Genomic DNA, 23,716 nt, shown 5'->3' on the forward strand with positions numbered 1-23,716 from the left:
TTGTTAGTTTAATGGTAATGCTAGTATAATGATAAATCTGTTAATATCTATCAGAGTTTGTAATGTATGCATATGTTTGTTAGTTAAATGTTAATGTTAGTATAATCATCAATCTGTTAATATGTATCAGAGTTTGTAGTGTATGCATACGTTTGTTAGTTTAATGTGAATGCTAGTTTAATGATAAATCTGTCAATATCTATGAGAGTTTGTAGTGTATGCATATGTTTGTTATTTTAATGTTCATGCTACTATAATGATAAATCTGTTAACATCTATCAGAGTTTGTAGTGTATGCATATGTTTGTTAGTTTAATGCTCATGCTAGTATAATGATAAATCTGTTTATATCTATCAGAGTTTGTAGTGCATTCATATGTTTGTCAGTCTAATGTTAATGTTACTATAATCATCAATCTGTTAATATCTATCAGAGTTTGTAGTGTATGCATATGTTTGTTAGTTTAATGTTAATAGTAGTGTAATGATAAATCTGTTAATATCTGTCAGAGTTTGTAGTGTATGGATATGTTTGTTAGTTTAATGTTAATTCTAGTGTAATCATAAATCTGTTAATATCTGTCAGAGTTTGTATTGTATGCATATGTTTGTTAGTTTAATGTTAATTCTAGTGTAATGATAAATCTGCTAATAGCTATCAGAGTTTCTTTTGTACGCATACGTTTGTTTGTTTAATGTTAATGCTAGTATAATGACGAATCTGTTAATATCTATCAGAGTTTGTAGTGTATGCATACATTTGTTATTTTAATGGTAATGCTAGTGTTATGATAAGTCTGTTAATATCTGTTATAGTTTGTAGTGTATGCATACGTTTGTTAGCTTAATGTTAATGCTAGTATAATGATAAATCTGTTAATATTTATCAAGGTTTGTAGTGTATGCATATGTTTGTTAGTTTAATTGTAATGTTAGTATAATGGTGAATCTGTTAATATCTACCAGAGTTTGTAGTGTATGCATAGGTTCATACGTTCATAGGTTCATACTAGGCTATCTGCCCTAGGGCATTTATAAGCCTAGCCAGAGTGTGTATGGCTTTCGCCACCCATTTTAAATTAATTTTGCTATGCCCTTTTTCGAGGCTAGTATACTGCGCTTCTGTCTAACAGTGACACAGAAGTGATACCCGGGGTAAACCTACGATCTCCCATCCACTCATCAAGATTCCTCTTGAAGAGAGTCAACGAGGGACTCTGCCTAACCTGGACTGGGATTTTATTCCAGAGTGAAGGGAGCCTCTGGGTTATGAATCTGTCCCTCCAGCATGTCCTATTTATTTCAGTGCTGAGGTTTAAGTCCCTCGAGTAGCTCGATGGGATTTGGATTTTCTGAGGTGCAGCATGTCCATTAATTCCGGGTTGGACATGGCTTTATAAGTCAGGCACAGATCGCCTCTGAGCAGGCGGTATGCCACTGAGTAGAGCTGGAGTTTCTTTAACCGGCAGCATACGGCATCTGTTTGAGCCCCTTGATCCTCTTGGTGAGGTACTTTTGGGGTCTTTCCAGTTGCTGCAGGTGTCTGGTAAGGTACATCCCAAAAGGGGCATTGTACTCAATTATGGGCCTGATGAGGGATGAGTAAAGAGGCACGATGACCTCCCCTGATCTAGATGTGAATCCCTTCATGATTAGGTGGGCTATATAAAATGTTTTTCTAACCACTTTGGCCACGTGGTTGTCAAATGAAAGATTGCTATCAACTTGGGTCCCCAGGTCCCTAATTACTTCTTCTGTACTTAATGGATTACCACCTATGTGGTAATTTGTGGGCACTTTGTTTTTGCCAAAGGGGATGACTATACACTTTTGGCTTAGCTTGAGGCCATGGCTCTGGCACCAGTTGTCTGTTTCTATGAGGCCCTTTTGGAGGATGCTTGTGTCAGCTGGAGAGTCTATTATGGTGCCCAGTTTGCAGTCATCTGCGAACTTGGTCAGCCACAGTCCTTCCATGTTGGCCTGTACCTCCGAGAAATATTATACTGAACAAGAGAGGTCCCAAGACTGAGCCTTGTGGGACGCCACTTGTAACTGGTTTGGAGTCTGACATGGCTCCAGCTATTCTAACCATGTGGGTTCTGTCCTTGAGCCAGTTTGCAAACCATCTAGTGACATAGGGGTTTATATTTAAGCTGGTGAGCTTATCTATAATGCCCGAGTGGGGTATTGTAGCGAAGGCTTTTGTGAGGTCCAGGTAGGCTGTGTGGACCACCTTCCCCTTGTCAATGGCCTTGGTGACTGTTTCAAAGAAATTGACCAGGTTTAAGAGGCAGGATCTGCCCTTAACAAAGCCGAACTGGGTAGGATCCAGTGTCTGTAGGTCCCCAATATCTTTATTTATAAGGTCCATGATGATCCTTTCCATAGCTTTGCAGACCAAGCTAGTGAGACTTATGGGGCGATAGTTTCCAGGATCCGTTGAGGCACCACCTTTGTGGAGAGGGACCACTGTTGCTGTACGCCACTCTTTGGGTACATATCCTGTAGTAAGGCTGAGATTGAACAGTAGTTTTAGGTTTGGGTTTAGCTCTTCTTGAGTTCATGTAGGGAGCCCGGCACACCGTCTGGTCCCATTGATGCTGTGTTTCTAGCTTTGGAGAGGGCAGCTCTTACCTGAGCATCTGAGATGTCAGGGGAGCAGCACTCTGCTGGGATAGATATTAGCCCTTTTGGTGGTGGGGGGGGGAGAAGTTTGCGCTGAACCTGTCAGCTAGGATGTTGGCAATGTCTGTGGGTTCGGTGTATTTTTTGTCATTTTGGACTAATTCTGAGCATATCTGGGAATTCCCACCCAGGTTCCTAACATAACTAAAGAAATGCTTCTGATTATCCTTAGTGTCCTGTGCAATTTTTCTCTTTTGTTTGTTTAATGGTAATGCTAGTATAATGATAAATCTGTTAATATCTATCAGAATTTTTAGTGTATGCATACGTTTGTTTGTTTATTGGTAATGCTAGCATAATAATAAATCTGTTAATATCTATCAGAGTTTGTAGTGCAGGCATATGTTTGTTAGTTTAATGTTAATTCTAGTATAATGATAAATCTGTTAATATCTATCAGAGTTTGTAGTGTATGCATATGTTTGTCAGGTTAATGTTAATGCTATTATAATGATAAATTTGTTAATATCTATCAGACTTTGTAGTGTATGCATACGTTTGTTAGTTTAATGTTAATTCTAGTATAATGATAAATCTGTTAATATCTATCAGAGTTTGTAGTGTATGCATATGTTTGTTAGTTTAATGTTAATGCTAGTATAATGATAAATCTGTTAATATCTATCAGAGTTTGTAGTGTATGCATACGTTTGTTAGTTTAATGGTAATGCTAGTATAATGATAAATCAGTTAATATCTATCAGAGTTTGTGGTGTATGCACGTTTGTTAGTTTATTTTTAATGCTAGTATAATGATCAATCTGTCAATATCTATCAGAGTTTGTAGTGTATGCATTCGTTTGTTAGTTTAATGGAAATGCTAGTATAAAGATAAATATTTTAATATCTGTCAGAGTTTGTAGTGAATTTATATGTTTGTTAGTTTAAAGTTTTATTGTTTTAGTAGTATAATGATAATCTGTTAATATCTATCAGAGTTTGTAGTGTATGCATACGTTTGTTAGTTTAATGGTAATGCTAGTATAATGATAAATCTGTTGATATCTATCAGAGTTTGTAGTGTATGCATATGTTTGTTAGTTTAATGTTCATGCTAGTATAACGATAAATCTGTTTATAATTATCAGAGTTTGTACTGCATGCATATGTTTGTCATTTTAATGTTAATGTTAGTATAATCATAAATCTGTTAATATCTATCAGAGTTTGTAGTGTATGCATACGTTTGTTAGTTTAATGTTAATTTTAGTATAATCATAAATCTGTTAATATCTATCAGAGTTTGTAGTGTATGCTTACGTTTGGTAGTTTAATGTTAATTCTAATGTAATGATAAGTCTGTTAATATCTATCAGAGTTTGCAGTGTATGCATATGTTTGTTAGTTTAATGTTAATGCTAGTATAATGATAAATCTGTTAATATCTATCAGAGTTTGTAGGGTATGCATATGTTTGTCAGGTTAATGTTAATGCTATTGTAATGATAAATTTGTTAATATCTATCAGACTTTGTAGTGTATGCATACGTTTGTTAGTTTAATGTTAATTCTAGTATAATGATAAGTCTGTTAATATCTATCAGTGTTTGTAGTGTATGCATATGTTTGTTAATTAAATGTTAATGCTAGTATAATGATAAATCTGTTAATATCTATCAGAGTTTGTAGTGTTTGCACGTTTCTTAGTTTAATGCTAATGCTAGTATAATGGTAAATCTGTTAATATCTATCAGAGTCTGTAGTGTATGCATACGTTTCTTAGTTTAATGCTAATGCTAGTATAATGGTAAATCTGTTAATATCTGTCAGAGTTTGTCGTTTTTTCTCATGTTTGTTGCTTTATTTTAAAGATTCGGGTACTCTCTGTGGTCAGTGCTGTCATAAGCCTGTTTTCTAAGATTGCCTCGATTTGTATTACTTTTTTTTTCGTAAAAGTGAGATGTATTTGATTTGTTTGTGTTTTCACGTATCGGTCTTTGTGATGTATTTCTGAAGTGTGGGTATATGTTGTGTGAGATGTACATAGTCTTTGTTTTTTGATCTTCCTGTTAGTGAGAATAGGGTCGAGTTGTGTTGATTAGTGCAGCCAGAATAGTCTTAAATACTTGAAAATAAGGTGGTGTGAAATGCTTGATGACAAAGCTGGAATAGTTATAAGACTATCTTTCCTGTACCAGAGATACATGTTTTATTGGACTCCGTTATCACTGTCCATTGGTATGTATGCATTTGCAGGTAGGTGTTTGTTTGTTTGTATGTGTGTGCATGGGCACATGCATGTCTGTATGTGTGTAGTATGTGTATATTTGTTTTTGTGTAAATGTCAGCACATGCATGCATACCCATGGTGTCAGGGGAATACAAACTGCCCTTTCAGATCACCACATTTGACTCCCTTATGATTCTATAGCTCTGTAACGGTAACATGTTTAGCCATTTCAGAGGGCTGCAAAGATACCATAGCTTCTGATATCTAAATGTATAAACAGCCTAACAACATAAATACATAAATACATTAACTACCTAGCTAGTTAGCTAACCAACTAACTACCTAACTGACTAACTCTAACTGCTGAATATACAGAGACCCCCCCCAGCCATCACTGAATTCTGTCAGCAGACTGTTTCATCCTCTATAGACAATTTGCATGTGTGTGCAGTTTCATAGCATTTCTACAGCTGTACTATGGAGCTGTCTCTGAATCATTAATCATAAATTAAAATTTCACATTCACTTCTCTGTGCACTGGCCCTACATCTCAATCTAAATAGCTGTTTAATTATTTAACTGTACACACTGATATCCAATAACAGTTTCAAGTGAACCACCTAGGCTGTTATTCCTTAGGAGACTATAAAGCAGAGACACCAGGAATTTGTCACCAGCAAATTGACATATTTATTTTACTGGTTTTAAGTACTAGTTGGAAATTGTCAAGTGCAAGCTGAATGCAATATTAAACCAACAGAAGTTGTTGAGAGCTAGGTGAAACCACGGTCAGCTTTTAAGTTTGACCTACTTAATCAGATGCCTTACTGTATAACAAAAGAAGCAATACCTCATGAGATTAGTGACAGTAATATAATCTGGGATTTTCAAGACTTGATACAGTTGCAGAATTGTGTCCAGTGACTAAAGTTCCACCCAGTACTGTCTGTTACAAAGTAATAAATGTGAATTCCTTTGCTACAGGACAGTCTGCATACATTTATATTTTCAGAGCAATAAAAGTAATACCACAGTATATACTAGCATTGCACTCCTTAACAACATGCTCTGCAAACATTTATAAACTCAAATGTCATCAAATAATACATTTTTACTTATTCCTACATATGTTTTTTTTTTAAGTCTGGACACCTGAAATATCATATCCTAAAAGGTGTATGCACTTTTAATTAGTGAGTCAGAAATACGTGTTTATGGTGAGATCTGGGATATGCAGGAACTTGCATTTGTTTCAGAAATGCATTAATCAGTCATGACACAACATTGATTTACAAGACTTCTGGCACTTTTGAACTAACAATGTATCCAATTTGCATGGCGAGCAAAAGAAACAAAATAACTTATCAGACCATACTGTGGTATGTTATTTTACAACATTGCATAAAATATTGCCAAATATGTCCAGCATTACACTATTTAAATATAACCAGGCATAGACAACCTACTTAGCTGATACCTGAAAGTTCAACCCTAACAAATATCGATTGCGTGTTGTTCATCTCAAGTTATAGGTCTGTACATGACTAGCAGTCACAGTTCATCTGGCATTAGTCTGTATTCTCAGACTTTTACATGCTTTCACTGCCAACTGCGGTACAACATTAAATATAATTTAAGTATTTAACTGTATAAATAAATAACCAGGCACTATTCACCATTAAGATGATAATAATTTAAAGCTAATGCTCCATCCAGATTGTTTTAAACATAATTTTTGCACTGCCACAGTTAAAGTTAAATGGTGCAGTATACATGTTACAATTGTACGCTTACTGTTGGTATATTACAGAGACAGAAGGAAACACTATATCAGTTATTATTTTTATAAAGAACTACAATATTTTCAACACATTAAGTTGGAGGCGTTCTTACCATAACTAGGTGACTCCTTCCCGTCTTCTGACCCAGATTCCTTTCCTCGTTCCCTTTTCCGTTGTTTGTGTCCCCGATGCCTGTGATGTCTGTGGGTCTTTCTACTACCTAGGGGCACATGTACCCCAATATACAAAGTCCGATGACCTGAAAAGATATTTATCATGATGGCAGTTAGATGACACTTGCGGCAAAAGAGGAATTCATAACAATAAATATTAGACACTGTATTTATTAGAATGTCCTTTAAATTGCATGCAGAAACGTATAAATAAATAAATAAATAAGAAATTTCCTGCGGATTCTATTCTTAGTCATCTTATTGAGTAGTTTTGGCCCAGTGAAGTAACTCACTGTACTTTATAGAACATCCTTAAATGAAGCCCACATCAGTTTCATACATCAATAGCTTGTATGCAGATGTTCACACACTAGACAACCAACATAGGTTAGATGGCTACATGTCTACAGATAATACTGAAGGTATTTGTATTGCTAGAGGGATGCATGATTATCAAACAACACTTCTGGTTAGGGTATTGCTGTAATATCAGATATGAATTTGTCAATGATAAACATCAATTTAAACTAGTGGCACTATTTTCCAATAAAATGTCACAAACAGAAACAATAAAGTACACAGAATTCTATGTATTTTGCAGTAAAGGAAGACATATTCTGTTTTGGCTGGTTTGCCATCTCAAAGGGCTGCAAAGATATCATACCTTCTGACACCTAGATAGCAAATGGATAAACAGCCTAACAACATACATACATTAACTACTTAGCTAGTTAAGTAACTGCTTGACTTATTCTAACTGCAGTGTGCACGATACATTAACTGTCATCCTCCATTCCTCATGGATTGTTTTGCTAATGCAGTGTGCTGGTGGTTTATTGATTGGGGGGGTGGTGTTCATATAAAGAGCTAAAAGAAAGGTGGTTGTTACAATCAGCAGAAGCTATGGGCAGAAAAGCTATCGTGAAGTCATGGAAGAATACACAGCACTGGAAAAAAAGACAAGAGATCTGAGCTACACAACAGAACGCAGTGTATTTCACATTTTAATTACTGTAATTGCAATTATTGTGCAAGCAAAATATGCTACCCTTCTGGAAATACTGATAATGCTATAAGGGCATAGTAAGATTTAAAATCATGAACTACTTGTTCTGTTTGGGGCAATAACTGAATAATTTCTGGGATAAATCCAAACTAGACAAGGTCCAGGGAGTAGATTATAGATTGGAGTTTGCACATTATATGCATTTGGGTCTGCCTTTGTGTGTATTATTTATGCCAGGCAAACTTATGTATGAGTTTACTGTAACACGTATATAAGAATGCATATATTCCCAATACACAGTTTAAAGGGTTTTAAGCATGGCAGCATTGTCAGAGAACAAACTGCTGCTATCTCATTGCTCTTATGACATACATCCGTACAGTGAGGGAAGTGCATGTCATCAGCCAAATAGCACTCTTAAAGAAAACAGGTGCCTAAGTAAGTTTTTTTTTTTGCCTTTTTTGCCTTGCTTAGTCCTACTAGATCTGTGGCCTATTTTCAGGGAAGACCCGAGATGGTATTTATGAAGATGTAAAAATTCCATTACTGTTTTTTTACATCTGGATGAGAAGTATGTGTATACACTGGAAAAGAGTGTGTATGTATATCTCAGGACTAACTCCGAAAATGATGTGTACCTCCTGAGTCAGCTTTTATGCTGAATGATATCACCCCGAGGAAAGGGCATTTCCGATTCAACTTTATAGTGGAGAAGTAGCTGTCATTTTTTTTCAATCAGACAATCATTTGTTTTATTCTGAACTACAGTAATAGCATAGCGACTATGTATTAGTAATTACATAGTACTATGTGTTATCCATATTAATGACTATTACATTGTTCTGTTGTTTTTAGAACTCATTTTACTAGTTACTGAGAATTTCCTCACTGCAAACTTAATTCATTTCTTTTTTTTGTTTTACCGTTTGTTTACTCTTAATTCTGTAATTGTTCATTTTTCTAGTCTGTAAAATACCTTGGTAATTACATACCACAATACACATATATAAGTATGGACATATATAATTATGCACATATATAATTACATACTACAATACACATATATAATTATTATACACATATATAATTACATACTGCAATACACTTGAACTTAAGACTTGAAATTGAACTCCTCAGAAATCCTATGTAGCAAGTGTATTTTCCAGAGTAAGAGAAACTGTTACATATTATACTGAGTGTGCTGTACATAAAATGTGACATTTCTGTATCATGAACCTCACAGTACATTGCAATGACATTCTTTTATCACATCAGGATAAGTGCTGGTCTTTATATTATTGGACAAAAGTTGCATTCTTGTGTCAGGATGTTCAAGTTCTGCCTCCCACAAGTACACATGGAACCCACTCAATTTTTGTTTGAGCCAGTCTCATGAACTGGCAACAGAAAGTAGCTATTATCAATGTCTGTTCTCCAGGTGAGCAGTGACATAAGGAAAGCTGATACAGGTATTTGAAATGGTGCATGGAAGGTTACAGTCCATCTGCATGTCTGACTCTGGACTCTGGACTCTGGACTTTAACATTTATCAAACAGTAATGCCCTCAGCCTACACAAAGGAGATCTCTGCTATGCAGGTCAATCTAAGTGCAGTTATACACACCGGGGGTTGGGTCATGTCAGTTCCACAAGTGCCTTATTGCACTATTCTCAGCTTGGCATAATGGATCATTGTGAAGTGCTTTGCTTTGCATTAGATCAGGCTGAAACACCCAGTATTTCCTCAACTGTATGCTAATGCGCAGTTGCTGCAGAAGGTACCAGAAAAGCTTGTAGAAAACTTTCGCAGGTCAAACTGTTAAACCAGGTTAAACAAAGGTTGATCATTCCTCTAGGATCCAGCAGAAGATAGACAAATGAATCTGAAACCTCTTAGTATTCTATTCTATTGTTAGTTCTGCAGTGAAGAACTGATTTCCATGGAATCTAAAGACAGCAGTCAGAAAATGCTTGTGATGAGGTATGTCTTGGTATTTGACACTACAGAGGGTCAAAAACTGAAAAATCTGGATGATCATCCACCATGAAACTTTGGACAATAGGCACTATTAAAGTCATTAGTGCTAGCTAAGGCCATGGGTGTCTTTTTTATAGCTTTAAAAGGTTTATAGTATGATATCCTTGACATACAAGACCACAAATTATGGTCTTTAAGTACATATGGTGGTTTGGCCAATTGAGGAAGATGACATTGGGCATAGTCCCATGATGACAATGGCTCTCATGATTTTACTTTCAGGCCCAGCAAGTGTATTTCATGTTGTATGTATTTACCAGTGTCAATAACATAAAAGTAGGATCTCCCTCACAGGAGAGGTAATGTATACATCCCTAACACTATGGGTCTCCGTATAGTCTGTTTAAGGTAACTTCAACTCTGATTTTCAGGACTCTGTTTTGCATTATGTGTTTGGTCTGTTGCACTATCCCAAAGTTTACCATATCAAAGGAACACCCATAGTATATGCATTGATTTTTTTTCTTACTCTTAGCATTTGAGCATTTCTTGCTACCTGTCCTCATTTCATATGACAGATCATGCTGTTGCTTGATAAGATAGTCTCACTTCAGGGTCTTGGTTTCAGAAATGGGCAGGGGTCCAATCAAATGCAGTCATAGTTCAGTGGCACTATTTGGAGGATGCAACTCATCCTGGTTTGTTTGAAGGTGTGAGAAAATGTCAGCTGGATTTTAACTTAAGGCTCCAAACAGGTCTGTGCAGTTCTCTCTAGTAGTGGGCTAGATCATCATCTCAGGACTATCAGATGGAATGGAAGCAGCTGCACTTCTTCCAAGGTTAAGTGATGTGAAGAGTGCTCAGCGCTCCTCAATGAGTTAACTGAACTAGTGCTGGATAAAATGATTGTTTTGTAAGGATTTTTAAAATGTAAGTTAGTTAAGACATGGAAATTCCACCTGCCCTTTCCAAGAATGCATAGAAGTACATGTGGTGATTTGGTATATTACTGGATGAAAAAACATTTGTGAAACCCACATTTCTTCTGAATACTCAGTTTGACCTGTATCTTTATCTAAAGTCTTTACTTTCAATGTCAAGAGTAATTATATGGAGTCACTTGGATGGCATATCATCCTTACTCAGTCACTTTTAATGAAAGAAGCAGAAATTGGCCATTGCACCTCAAACAAGTGCACCTGACCTTGTTATGTTTTCTTACAACCTCTATAGATGCCTGTCTCCTATTTTGGAATAACGGTTTCATGCTGCCCTTAACTGGAGCTGACTTAATGACTACAATGAACCAGAATTCATCCTGAGTTTGGCACTTATGTCTCTAATGGACACAGGCAGCCCATAAATAGTTCAGCTCCCAGGCTGCTGCTTGTAAATATTTCACCTTCCAATCCCCTGCTTACCATACCTCTCAACTGTACAAATTTTCCCAGAATGTCCAGATTTTTGCCTTATATTTTTCGTCTGTTTTTCATAAAATTGTGTTTTCCCGGAAAATCATCAGTAAATCATTGAGGGGTGAAGTCAGAAAATAATGACAGACATTTGAGTTTCAGATTTCATACCTTTCAGAAAATTTATGCTAATGCAAAACCTGTTATTCTATCAACTTTCTAAGTTTGTAAGAGAAATATTTAAAAAGTGTTTCTATTTTTGGGTCTTTGTCCCCCCATTATTTATAGTTTTGTTCATATTTTTTGTACTAAGAGATTGAGGGTATGCTGCTTTTTAATGGTACAAGAACTTGTCAAAGATTTGGGATGCATGGCTAGCCTTAAAAAGGCCCTTGTGGTCATTAGCTTAGAAAACACCTATGAACCTATATGGCACTTACATAGCTAGGATATTTTGTGTTTATGCACAAAGAAAAGGAGATGAGTTCCCACATTATGTTAAGAACCTGATGTTCTTCACTGCTGAGTGCAAACTGATAGTTGCTATCAGGCTGCAAAGATGTCAGGCCACTGGGCATCATATAGCCCATATCAGTTCTATTAGATGAACTGATTGGATAGGGTTTGGTTAAGTGTGTTAAACAATAAATAAAGGTTAAAATTAATTCTACTACAAAAATGCAAAATAAACGAGGAATACAATAAAGCTTGCTTAAATGTAGAAATAGAGCTTAGCAATATGTAATGAGCATCCATACAATGTGACATAGCTCTGACTGTATCAGTTAATAGACATGCTTTTTATAAACTCAGAAATACATGCTGTTTTACAAAGCTGTTTTCTCATTGGTTTCCTTAATATGTTTTGCTAAGGCGTTGAACACACTACCCTTCTTAATATGGTATAGGTGTTCCCTGATCCTATCCCTTAATAATCTATTGGTCTTTCCCACATAGAATTTGCTGCATGCTTTGCAAGTGGCAAGGTAAACCACATGTGAAGTATCACACCTTGCACTGGTTCTTAGTGTATAAGTTACACCAGTATCTGGATGTAGGAATTCCATATCTTGATTTATAAATTTACAGAACTGGCACCTAGTGCACGGTTTTGTCCCTGGTGTATCCTCAGTCCTGACCATGTACCATTGAGACCCATCCTGAAAAATAGACCATTATGTAGGTATAATCTGTTACACTTATGTGGCACATATGTACTTGTATATATATCTTCTTTGTAATATTGTTTTTATGAAATGTAGTTTTTATGTAATGAAATTTGTATATTTTACCATGCATTTTATTGTGGGCTGAACACAATTGTTCTTTGTGCCCTTAAGAGTTTTCTCTTTTTAATCATGTGACTAGTTAATGATTAGTATAAGTATGGGTGTGTTAAGTGCTGTTTTTATACACCTGAAGAAGCCTTGTGGTGAAAGCGCTTGTGTCTTGTAATAAATCAGCTGAAGAAACTGGAGCCTTGCCTCTGCCTGCTTTTATTCTATGTATTCTTACAGATGTTTTCTTTCAGTCTTCTGTTAATGGACATGGGTTTTTGTAAAATCAGCAGGAAAACAATTCCTGATTGCATACATTCCCACATCAGCAAAAGTGCTTAAATGGTTTCAAAGAAGGACAACAGGAAAGTCTATCAGAAGACATTTCCTAAAACAAGTCTAAAAAGAAAAGCATCAGCAGAACAGATGTTTCCTATAAAGCCCAAAAAAGATACCAAGAGAAAAATAGGATTTTAAGTGTGTGAGAAGAACACTGTAAGTAGACTGTTAAATTTCATTTGTTAGAGGTATTTGGTAGGAACACACTTGTTCTGAGGTATTATATTGGAGAAGCAGTTATAATCTTCCATACTACTCAAGAGTAAAGTCTTGGTACATTTATGCTACAAACTGACAGAAGAGTATGTGTTGTTTGTTACAAAAATAAGTTATTTATTAGTAACTGTGCTTACAGTAAAACAGTATTGTGCTGCAAGGAATATTTTCTTATTAGTGCAGGTTGCAAGGCTCTGTGTCTAAACAAACTGCAAATACAGTTATACAAAACTCTGTGTTAACCAGACTTTGATTCAGCAGTTCCAGTACAGCCAGCAAGACTTTATGTCTTATGAAGACTTTGGTTCTAGTTCCAGTACATTACAGCAGCACCTTCTTTCAGAAAGTTTTCAGTGGTGACCCTAGCCTGTATCTGAACACAGGGGGAGTGATGTGATGCCTTGTATAAGGTCACCCCAGTAAAAGAACATTTATGTTGAGTACTTCAGTTTTCTACAGTTTCTAAAGTTTATAGCAGTACAGTTTCTTAGAAGTCTGAATCCAGAGTGAGACTGCAGTGCAGGAAAGGAAATCGCAGTGTCATAAATTCTCTAAGAAAGGTGAGTACCAAGATTAAGAAGTTGTCCACTGCCAACTTTGTTTCACCAGCTTCTTGAGTGACTATGGAAAAGTTTTCCAGCCATCTGCAACAACAGCCTGATCACCTGTTCTCTTGTTAAGTGGTAAGACTTTTTTCTGTGTCACATGTAGGTATGGATGCTATTAGAGAGTACAGCAATACATGTAAAAAAAGCTTTACGCTTAATGTCTCAGACCAACCAGATAAAATATGGGTAAAAATGCTATGCTGGTATACTCAGCACATTAGTAAGTGTAAGACCTTACTAGGGCAAGTTGATGCACATGCATTATGTAAATGGGTTGTAACATTTGATTGGTATTTGAAACAAAAAAATGAAGCATGTCATAGTAAATGTTTATTGTGTGAATCATCTGAACCTGCTTTTTGTGTGCAATGCCATAAAATACAATTCAAGTTATACCACAGAGCTTAGACTGTAAAGACAAACCTGTTAATGGTGATCCAACATAGGTTCGTAGGTTGGTACCAGGCTATTGGCCCTAGGGTCTATACAAGCCAAGCCATAACAATTCCCTGGATATTTCTTCCCACAATATTTATATCCATGGACCCCTGTCTAGCAGGGCAACTGACATGATCCCCGGGGTGAATTTCCTATCCCCCATCCAATCGTCAAGGTTCCTTTTGAAGAGGGCCAATGAAGCGCTCTGCTTGACATGTATGGGCAGTCACTTCCAGAGTATGGGGAGTCTCTGTGTCAGGAACTTATCCTTCCAGCATGTTTTGTTCATTGTGATGACAATGTTTAGATCCCTGGAGCGTGTGGCTCAGAGGGATTGGGATTTCTTTAAGTGGAACATGTCCAACAGCTCAGGATTTGACATGGCCTTGTATGTTAATCAGAGATCGCCTCTGAGTAGACAATATGCTACAGAGCATAGCTGGAGTTTTTTTTTAGATGGTCAGCATAGGGCATCTGCTTTAGGCCTGTGATTCTTTTAGTGAGGTATTTCTGCAGCTTTTCCAGCTGTTGCAGATGTCTTGTGAGGTACATACCAAATGGGGCGTTGTACTCTATAATGGGTCTAATGAGGGATGAGTACAGTGGGACAATGACCTCCTTTTTCTGGATGAAAAGCCCTTAGTGATGAGGTGTGCCACATAGAAGGATTTCCTGACTGTTGTGGTGATGTGGTTATCGAAGGTGAGACCACTGTCCACCTGTGTTCTTAAGTCTCATCACACTTTCAGTGTTTAGTGTACTGCCACTTATGTTGTAATTTGTGGATACATGTTTTTTCCCCAAAGGAGATAACTATACATTTCTTGGCATTAAGCTTGAGCCCATGGCTCTGGCACCAAGCATCTGTTTCTGTATGGCCCTTTCGTAGAATATTCACATTATTTGGGGATTTGATAATGGCTCCCAGTTAGCAGTCATATGTGAACTTTGTTAGCTAGAGTCCCTTAGTGTTGGCCTGTACTTCAGAGAAGTAGATGCCAAACAAGAGCGGTCCCAGGACTGAACCCTGAGGTACTCCACTTGTCACTTGTCTGGAGCTAGATTTGGAGTCGGCTACTTTTACAGTCTGGGTTCTGTCAGTAAGCCAGTTGGCAACCCATTGAGTGGCATAGGGATTTATGCCCAGCTTAGTAAGTTTATCTATGATTCCAGAGTGGGGGATAGTGTCGAAGGCCTTGACGAGGTCCAGATAGGCTGTATGGACCACCTTACCATTGTCCACAGGTCTGGAGACTGATTCAAAGAAGTCAATCAGATTCAGGAGACAAGATTGGCCCTTCACGAACCCAAAATGGGTGGGGTCCAGTGTTTGAAGGTTGCCAATGTCTTTGTTTATAAGTTCCATGATAATGCGTTCCATGCCCTTGCAGATCAGGCTCATCAGACTGATGGGACGGTAGTTCCTGGGATCCAAGGTGGATTCCCCCCCTTGTGGAGTGGGATAACTGTAGCTGTGCACCACTCAGTGAACATGAAGCCTGAGGTGAGGCTATGATTAAACATGACACTTAGGTGAGGTGCCAGTTCATTTTGTATTTCATGTAGTACACAGCCCGGGGTGTCATCTCGTCCCATGGATGCTGTATTCTTAGCTTTGGAGAGTGCAGTTTCTACCTATGTGACCATGGTTACCAGAATTTGCCAATCCTTTGGTATTGAGATGGGCCCTTTAGGGGGTGAAAGGGGGGGTGAAGTTGGCAGTAAATCGATAAGTCAGGATATTTTGCAATATCCTTGGAATCAGTATATTTAATGCCATTCTGTTGTAGCTCAGAGCAAATCTGAGCATTGCCATTTAGATTCTTGACATAACTATAGAATGCCTTGGTGTTTGTCTTTGGAATCTTTGACAATGTTATTGTTGTAACTAGTTTTGGAGGATTTTATGATGGATCTCAGCTTCTTCCTGAGGCTGATAAGGGAGTTTTTTGCATCCTGGGATTTTCCTCTTTTCTGCAACAGTTTATTCCTTCTGCTGTATAGTTTGTTTATGGCAAGGGACCACCAGATTGGTTTCCTTTTTTTTGGAGGAGAGCATCTTGATTCTATTTGGATGGCACGATTCATGCATGGGTGGATGTGCTCGCACAGTGCCTTAGTGTAGGATTCAGCAGTCAAACATTCAGATCCCGTCTGCATGGGTGTCATGAAGTTTGTCACTTCCAACTTGAGTAGCATGACGTTGGGTTTGGAGAAGTTTTTTATGGAGGTTTCCTTACTGGGGTGTGGGATGTGGATGTCAAGGGTGATTTGCTTATGGTCAGACCTGACCAATGAGGGGGTGACCACTGGTGTGGAGCATCTATCTCCCATGTTGGTAATGATCAGGTCTAGGATATTGCAGCCCCTGATGGGACAATGGATTAGTTGATCCAGGGCATTGGAATTTATGAATTCCAATAACCGTTGGGAAAAGGTGTTGGTACCTGAGTAGTTTTCCCAGTTAATGGCAGGGTAGTTTAAATCACCCAGTATTAGGGTGTTTAGTTGTATCTTAATATTTTCCATTATGTTTAGAAAGGTGTAGTGAGAATCTCTACAATTTGGATTGCAGTCTTACCTATTGTTTGTTGCACCTGGAGAATTTCAGTTGCATTGTGTTGGGCAACTAGCCTGGAGGTGTGAATATCCTTGGTGAATATGGACACTTCTCCACCTTTAGTGTTTCGGTCTTGGTTTGGTGGCTGTTCACCTGTGAGAGAGGGGAGCTTTGAGCCTGTTCACCTGTAATAGAGGGGAGCTTTGAGCCTGTTCACCTGTGAGAGAGAGGAGGAGTGGTTTGAGCCCAGAAGTTAGTAGTTTATTGGCCATTTTGGGCTAATTTCTATCTCTTTCACTTCCCTGCTATAAAAACCTCATTTGCACAGTTTTTACACTTGTATTCCGCTCAGCAAGTGCCTTCCAGGTGTTCTGCAGAGTCTACAGCAGCAGAGAGACAAAAGAGTGACTCTGGAGTGATTAAGTATCACTTTTCTGCTTTTCTTGCTGTCTTAACTAATTCCACCTAAAACGCCAGTTTTTTTAGCGAATCTGTGACTTAAAAAGTTTGTTATTGTATACAACTCTGCACAGCTCCTCGTGGTGTCCTGCAGAGTGATACAGGCAACAGAAAGACCCAAGAGAGACTTTTCCAGATTTAACAAAAAAAAAAAAACAAAAAACAAAAAAAATTCTCTTTTCCCACCTTTGCTGAACTAGATTAGTTCAGATTTCAGGTTTTGCTGAATTCCGGACTGTGGTATAGTTTCCTGTGTTGCCCATATCCTTACTTGGATAGGAGGAAGCTTCTCTGTTCACCAGTGAGATTGGGGAGCTTTGAGCAGCCTATCTGTCCCTGGAGGAGTGGTCTCAGCCCTGAAACTAGTAGCTTATTGGCCGTTTTGGGTCAATTCCTATCTCTTTCAGTCTCCCTGCTTTAAAACCAGCATTTGCATGGTTTTGCGCCTGTATACAACTCTGCACAGCTCCACGTGGTGTCCTGCAGAGTGATACAGGCAACAGAGAGACTCAAGAGAGACTTTTTCAGATTTAAGTATTTTTTCTCTGTTTTTTTGCTCTGACTACCTTTTCCCGCCTAAAAAGTGAATTTCTAACTGATCTGTGCTTTAAAAAGTTTAAATTGCATTTGCCTTCTGCTTTTTACAGTTTTTGCACTGGTTTTATATCAATTTAAGTCATTTTTATATTGTATAACTGTTGTAGGCTACACACTAAAGTGCGCTAGCCTGTTTATAGCATTTACAGTGTTTTCTGTGTTTTTTCTGCTGTTTCCTGAAAAAAACAAAAAAACAAACAAAAAAAAAAAAAAAATTCTCTTTTCCCGCTTTTGCTGAAATAGATTAGTCCAGATTTCAGGTTTTGTTGAATTCCGGACTGTGGTATAGTTTCCTGTGTTGCCCATATCCTTACTTGGATAGGAGGAAGCTTCTCTGTTCACCAGTGAGAGTGGGGAGCTTTGAGCAGCCTATCTGTCCCTGGAGGAATGGTCTCAGCCCTGAAACTAGTAGCTTATTGGCCGTTTTGGGTCAATTCCTATCTCTCTCAGTTTCCCTGCTTTAAAACCCGCATTTGCCCAGTTTTGCACAATTTTGCGAATAGAGCAGCACCGGACAGCGCCGCTTAAATGGGTTTAAACTATTCCCGGCTCCACAAAGTCTGCTCTTCACTTTTTCCCTTAGAACTGTTCCAAATCTCAAAGTAAGCACTCTATTTTCATTCTAAAGCCCTGCAGTTGCTCGTATAAGTAATCTTATAAGTAAGCACTAATAAACTAAAGCACTACACCCTCTTATACTCCCTTAAAGTACTTGGCTCCTTATTGGTCCTTTTTGATCAGTCAAAAAGTAGTTCCTTATACTATTCTGGCATGTCCAAAAGTCAGTTTCGGGTTTACTCTCCAGTCCAGCTGGTGAATCTGGGAATCTTGAGGCAATGTTACAACTGCCTTATGTAAACAGACCACCCTCTCCTCCTCCCAACAAGCTCAAATATATGTGTGAGATGCAACTATATAGTCAAACTGGAGGCTAAGCTCTCTCAACATAGTACTGGTATGGTCAGTCTGGAGGAGAAGGTAATCACACACACCACAAATCCAGTCTCAGGTAGACCTATCGCAACAGCAAACCAAACACATAAACACACAAAAACATACTCGGAGGCTCTAAATAAAAATCTTCCCAAGCAGCAGAGACCGCCAAAGCAGACATCCAAGCAACCGCTACCCCACAACAATACCCACATATCACATAGTTCACAAAGTCAGTGTGCCACACAGTCACAGCCCTTAAGGCTAAACAACACACCTAATATACTTGTAATAGGTGACTCTATTGTCAGACACACTGACGTCCCACTCACCAGGCTGAACAAGGAGAAGGTCACTGTAAGCTGCCTGTCGGGTGCCAGGATCTGCCACATAACACAAGCACTCAGGTCACTCCAAAGCAAGTACAAATATGACTCTGTCATTGTCCATGCTGGTGTGAATGACCTGAGACGTACCTCCCTGGACTACATGAAAAGAGACATAGAGGAGCTCTCTGATCATGTAGCCCAGGCCGGTATGACCCTGACCTTGAGTAGCATCTTACCCTCACCAAGAATGATGCCACAGTATAAAGACAAAATGATCAATTTTAACAATTGGCTAAAGTACTGGTGTCATTCAAAGGGGATCCAGTGTCTGTCAGCCTGGGATGACATGCTCGACAAGCCACACTGCTTCGCTAGGGACAGCTTGCACCTGTCACCCCTGGGCTTTCAAATATTGGCTAAGGCTCTTGCCACCCCCATAGTGCCTTTTTTAGGCAAGGCTCAAAAGACAAACCCACCTCCATAGACAACACAAGGAAAAAGAAACTAAGGGTAATGCTGCTCAGCGCCAGAAGTCTAAACCTCAAGATGCACGCACTCGAGGCTCTCCTCAGTATGGAGAATATCGATATCTGTGCAGTAACACAAACCTGGTTCAAGGCTCCCGAGAGCACCCCAGCACTACCAGGTTATACCTCATACCATGCTTTTCGGCCCCAAAACTCAGACCAAACCACAAAAGGAGGGGGAGTATCCATATTCATCAAAGATACCCACACCTCCAGGTTAGTGGCACTGCACGAAGCATCGGAGACCATCCATGTGCAGCTAACAGTAGGCAAAACTGCCTTTCAGTTTGTAGCCTGCTACAGACCACCCTCCCAAACTCAGGAACCCCACTCAGCTTTCCTGAGAACACTGGAGAATATGAAGGTCTCTCCAAACACCATCATATTGGGTGACTTCAACTACCCAAACATAAACTGGGAGCACTACTCAAGCCCCAACACCCTCGCCCAACGCTTCCTAGAATTTATAAACTCAAATGCTATGGAACAACTGGTCACCACTCCCACAAGAGGGGAAAACATATTGGACCTGATCATCACCAACATGGGGACTCTATGTTCCATACCAGAGGTATACCCCTCATTGGTAAGATTTGACCATAAATTAATCTCACTGGACATCCATATCCCGTCCCCACCCCAGCCAAGGAAACCACGGTGAAGAACTTCTCAAAAGCAAACTTCACACTTCTCAAAACCGAGGTGGAATCCTTCAAAGCCCCCGGGCCAGTGGAAAATACGGCCCAAACCGCAGAATCCTTTACAAATGCATTCTATGGACACCTACAGGAATGCATGGATCGTGCTATCCCAAATAAAACCAAGATTCACTCCTCCAAAGGCAGGAGACCTGTCTGGTGGACCCCAGCCATAAATAAGCTATACAACAGAAGGAGGAAGCTACTACATGATAGAGCAAAATCCCAAAAAGGGAAGGCATCTCTGATCAGTACTAGCAAGAAACTATGATCCCTCATAAAATTATCTAAGGCCAGCTTCGAAAGAAAAATTGCACAAGACGCTAAAGATAATCACAAGGCCTTCTTTAGTTATGTCAGGAATCTGGGTGGCAACTCCCAGATATGCTCTGAGTTAGTGCAAAATGACAAAAAATACACTGAACCCACAGACATTGCCAAAATCCTGGCAGACAGGTTCAGTGTAAACTCCCCCCCCAAAAGAGCAAATGTCTATCCCAACTGAGTGTAGCCTCCCTGACATCACAGATGCAGAGGTGAGAGCTGCCCTCTGCAAAGCAAAAAACACATCAATGGGACTGGACGGTGTCCCGGGCTGCATCTTACATGAGCTCCAAGAAGAACTGAACCCTCACATAAAGTCACTGCTCAATCTCAGCCTTACTACAGGATATGTACCCAAGGAATGGTGTACAGCAACAGTGGTCCACTCCACAAAGGTGGTGCCACAACGGGCCCCGAAAACTATCGCCCTATAAGCCTGACTAGCCTGGTCTGCAAAGCTATGGAGCTTATCATCATGGAACTCATAAACAAAGGCATTGGGAACCTCCAAACACTGGATCCTACCCAATTTGGCTTTGTTAAGGGCAGATCTTGCCTCTTGAACCTGGTCGACTTCTTTGAAACAGTCATGAAGGCCATAGATGAAGGGAAGGTAGTCCACACAGCCTACCTGGACCTCGCAAAAGCCTTCGACACAATACCCCACTCGAGCATCATAAATAAGCTCACCAGCTTAAATATCAACCCCTATGTCACAAGATGGGTTGCAAACTGGCTCAGGGATAGAATCCACATGGTCAGAATTGCAGGTGCCATGTCAGACTCTAAACCAGTTACAAGTGGCATCCCAGAAGGCTCAGTCCTGGGACCTCTCTTGTTCGGTATATATTTCTCTGAGGTACAGGCTAACATGGGAGGACTATGGCTGACCAAGTTCACAGATGACTGCAAATTGGGTGCCATAATCGACTCGCCGACTGACACAAGCATCCTCCAAAAGGGTCTCACAGAGACGGATAACTGGTGCCAGAGCCATGGCCTAAAGCTAAATGCCAAAAAGTGCATAGTCATCCCCTTTGGGAAAAACAAAGTGGCCACAAATTACCACATAGTTGGTAATCCATTAAGTACGGAAGAAGTAATTAGGGATTTGGGGACCCAAGTAGATAGCAATCTCTCCTTTGACAATCACGTTGCCAAAGTGGTTAGAAAGACCTTCTATATAGCCCACCTTATCACGAAAGGGTTCACATCTAGATCAAGAGAGGTCATTGTTCCCCTCTACTCATCACTCATCAGGCCCATAATTGAATACAATGCCCCATTTGGGATGTAACTTACCTGACACCTGCAGCAACTGGAAGACCCCAAAAGTACCTCACCAAGAGGATCAAGGGACTCAAACAGATGCCCTACGCAGTTAGGCTAAAGAAACTCCAGCTCTACTCAGTTGCTTACCGCCTACTCAGAGGTGATCTGTGCCTGACGTATAAAGCCATGTCCAAACCAGAATTAATGGACATGCTCCACCTCAGGAAATCCAAATCCCTTAGAGCTACATGCTCCAGGGACTTAAACCTCAGCACAGAAATAAATAGGACATGCTGGAGGGACAGATTCATATCTCAGAGGCTCCCCTCACTCTGGAACAAAATCCCAATCCATGTTAGGCAGAGCCCCTCAATGACCCTCTTCAAGAGCAATCTTGACGAGTGGATGGGAGATCGTAGGTTTAGCCCTGGGATCTCTTCTGTGTCCCTACTAGACAGAGGCATAGTAAACTAACCTTAAAAGGGCTATCTTCTGTGACCTACTATACAGAGGCACAGTCAACTAATCTAAAAGGGTGGCGAAAGCCAAACACACTCTGGCTAGGCTTATAAATGCCCTAGGGCAGATAGCCTAGTATCAACCTATGAACCTATGAACCTATGAAAAGTGTGGTAAGAGTTGTAGCCTGGTATTGCAGAGGTGCTCTCTGGAGCCTTGAACCAGGTCTCAGTTACTGCACAGATATCGATGTTCTCTATTTTTAGGAGTGCCTTGAGAGAGTGCATTTTGAGGTTTAGACTTCTAGGACTGAGGGGCATTACCTTCAGATTTTGCATGCTTGTATCTGTCACGGTGTTGGTTTTGTCCTTTGAACCTTGCCTAAAAAAGGCACTATAGAAGTGGCAAGAGCTTTAGCTAGTAACCTGAATCCCAGGGGTGACAGGTGCAGACCATCTCTAGCAAAGCATAGTGGTTTGTTGATCATGTCTTCCCAGGCAGACAGATACTGGATCCCCTTTGAATGACACCAGAAGCTTAGCCAATTGTTGAAGTCAATCATTTTGTCCTTATACTGTGGTATCATTCTGGGTGAAGGCCGGATGCTACTCAGGGCTAGGGTCATACCTGCCTGGGCCACATGATCAGAGAGCTCTTCCATGTCTCTTTTCATGCAGTCCAGGGAGGTACATCTGAAGTCATTCACTCCAACATGGACAATGACAGAGTCGTATTTGTACTTGTAGAGTGACTTGAGTGCATGCATTATGTGGTGAATCCTGGCACCCGACAGGCAGCTGACTGTAATTTTCTCCTTGTTCAGCCTGGTGAGTGGGACATCAGTGTGCCTGACTATATAGTCACCTATGACTAAAGTGTTGGGTACATTGCCTTGCCTTAGGTGCTGTTGTTGGGTGGCACACTGGTGTTGTGAGCTATGTGTCACTTTGGTTGTGACTGGTGTTTGTGTTTCAGCTTCAGAGGTCCTTGTTGCTTGGGCAGGTTAATGTTAAGGGCCTCCGCATATGTGGGTTTAGTGTTGCTATGTGTGGGTGTTGATGGTGTGGGTTTTGAAGGACTATGTGTTGCTTGAGGTGTAGTGCAGGTGTTAACCTTCTCCTCTTGACTGTCTAGCACAATATTGGCTGGAGAGAGCTTTGCTTCCAGTTTGGATATGTAAGTGCATCTCTCCCAGGTTGTAGTGTTGGGTGGTAGGAGGACAAGGTTGTCTGTGTACATGAGGCAGTTTCTGCGTTGCCCCAGTATGCCCAAAAAGGTAAATTGTTTATGTTATATCCAGATATTAAACAACTGTGTTCTGTTACTGCATTGATATCAGAGTTAGAACAACAGTCAAATCTATTATTGACAGAATCCCCTATATATCTTGTTACACCCTTTAAAAATCTGTACAACAGTGGAATGAAGCCACTGCTAAACACACAACAGATGAGGACAGGGGGAAGGTTCTTTGT

At 39.6% G+C, this 23,716-nt stretch overlaps 1 protein-coding gene across 1 annotated transcript in view; it reads right to left on the reverse strand.

The window, feature by feature from the left end:
- Nucleotides 1-23,716, reverse strand: part of SLC4A10 (solute carrier family 4 member 10) — a 3,247,445-nt gene that overhangs the window by 2,251,157 nt on the left and 972,572 nt on the right. Inside the window, exon 3 of the mRNA XM_044074780.1 lies at nt 6,749-6,895. Within this exon, the coding sequence (XP_043930715.1) occupies nt 6,749-6,895 (147 nt within the window). The remainder of the gene's footprint in view (nt 1-6,748; nt 6,896-23,716) is intronic.

Source organism: Protopterus annectens, chromosome 6.part0 (genome assembly GCF_019279795.1).
Source record: "Protopterus annectens isolate FY-2018-M chromosome 6.part0, PAN1.0, whole genome shotgun sequence".
Lineage (NCBI taxonomy): Eukaryota > Metazoa > Chordata > Ceratodontiformes > Protopteridae > Protopterus > Protopterus annectens.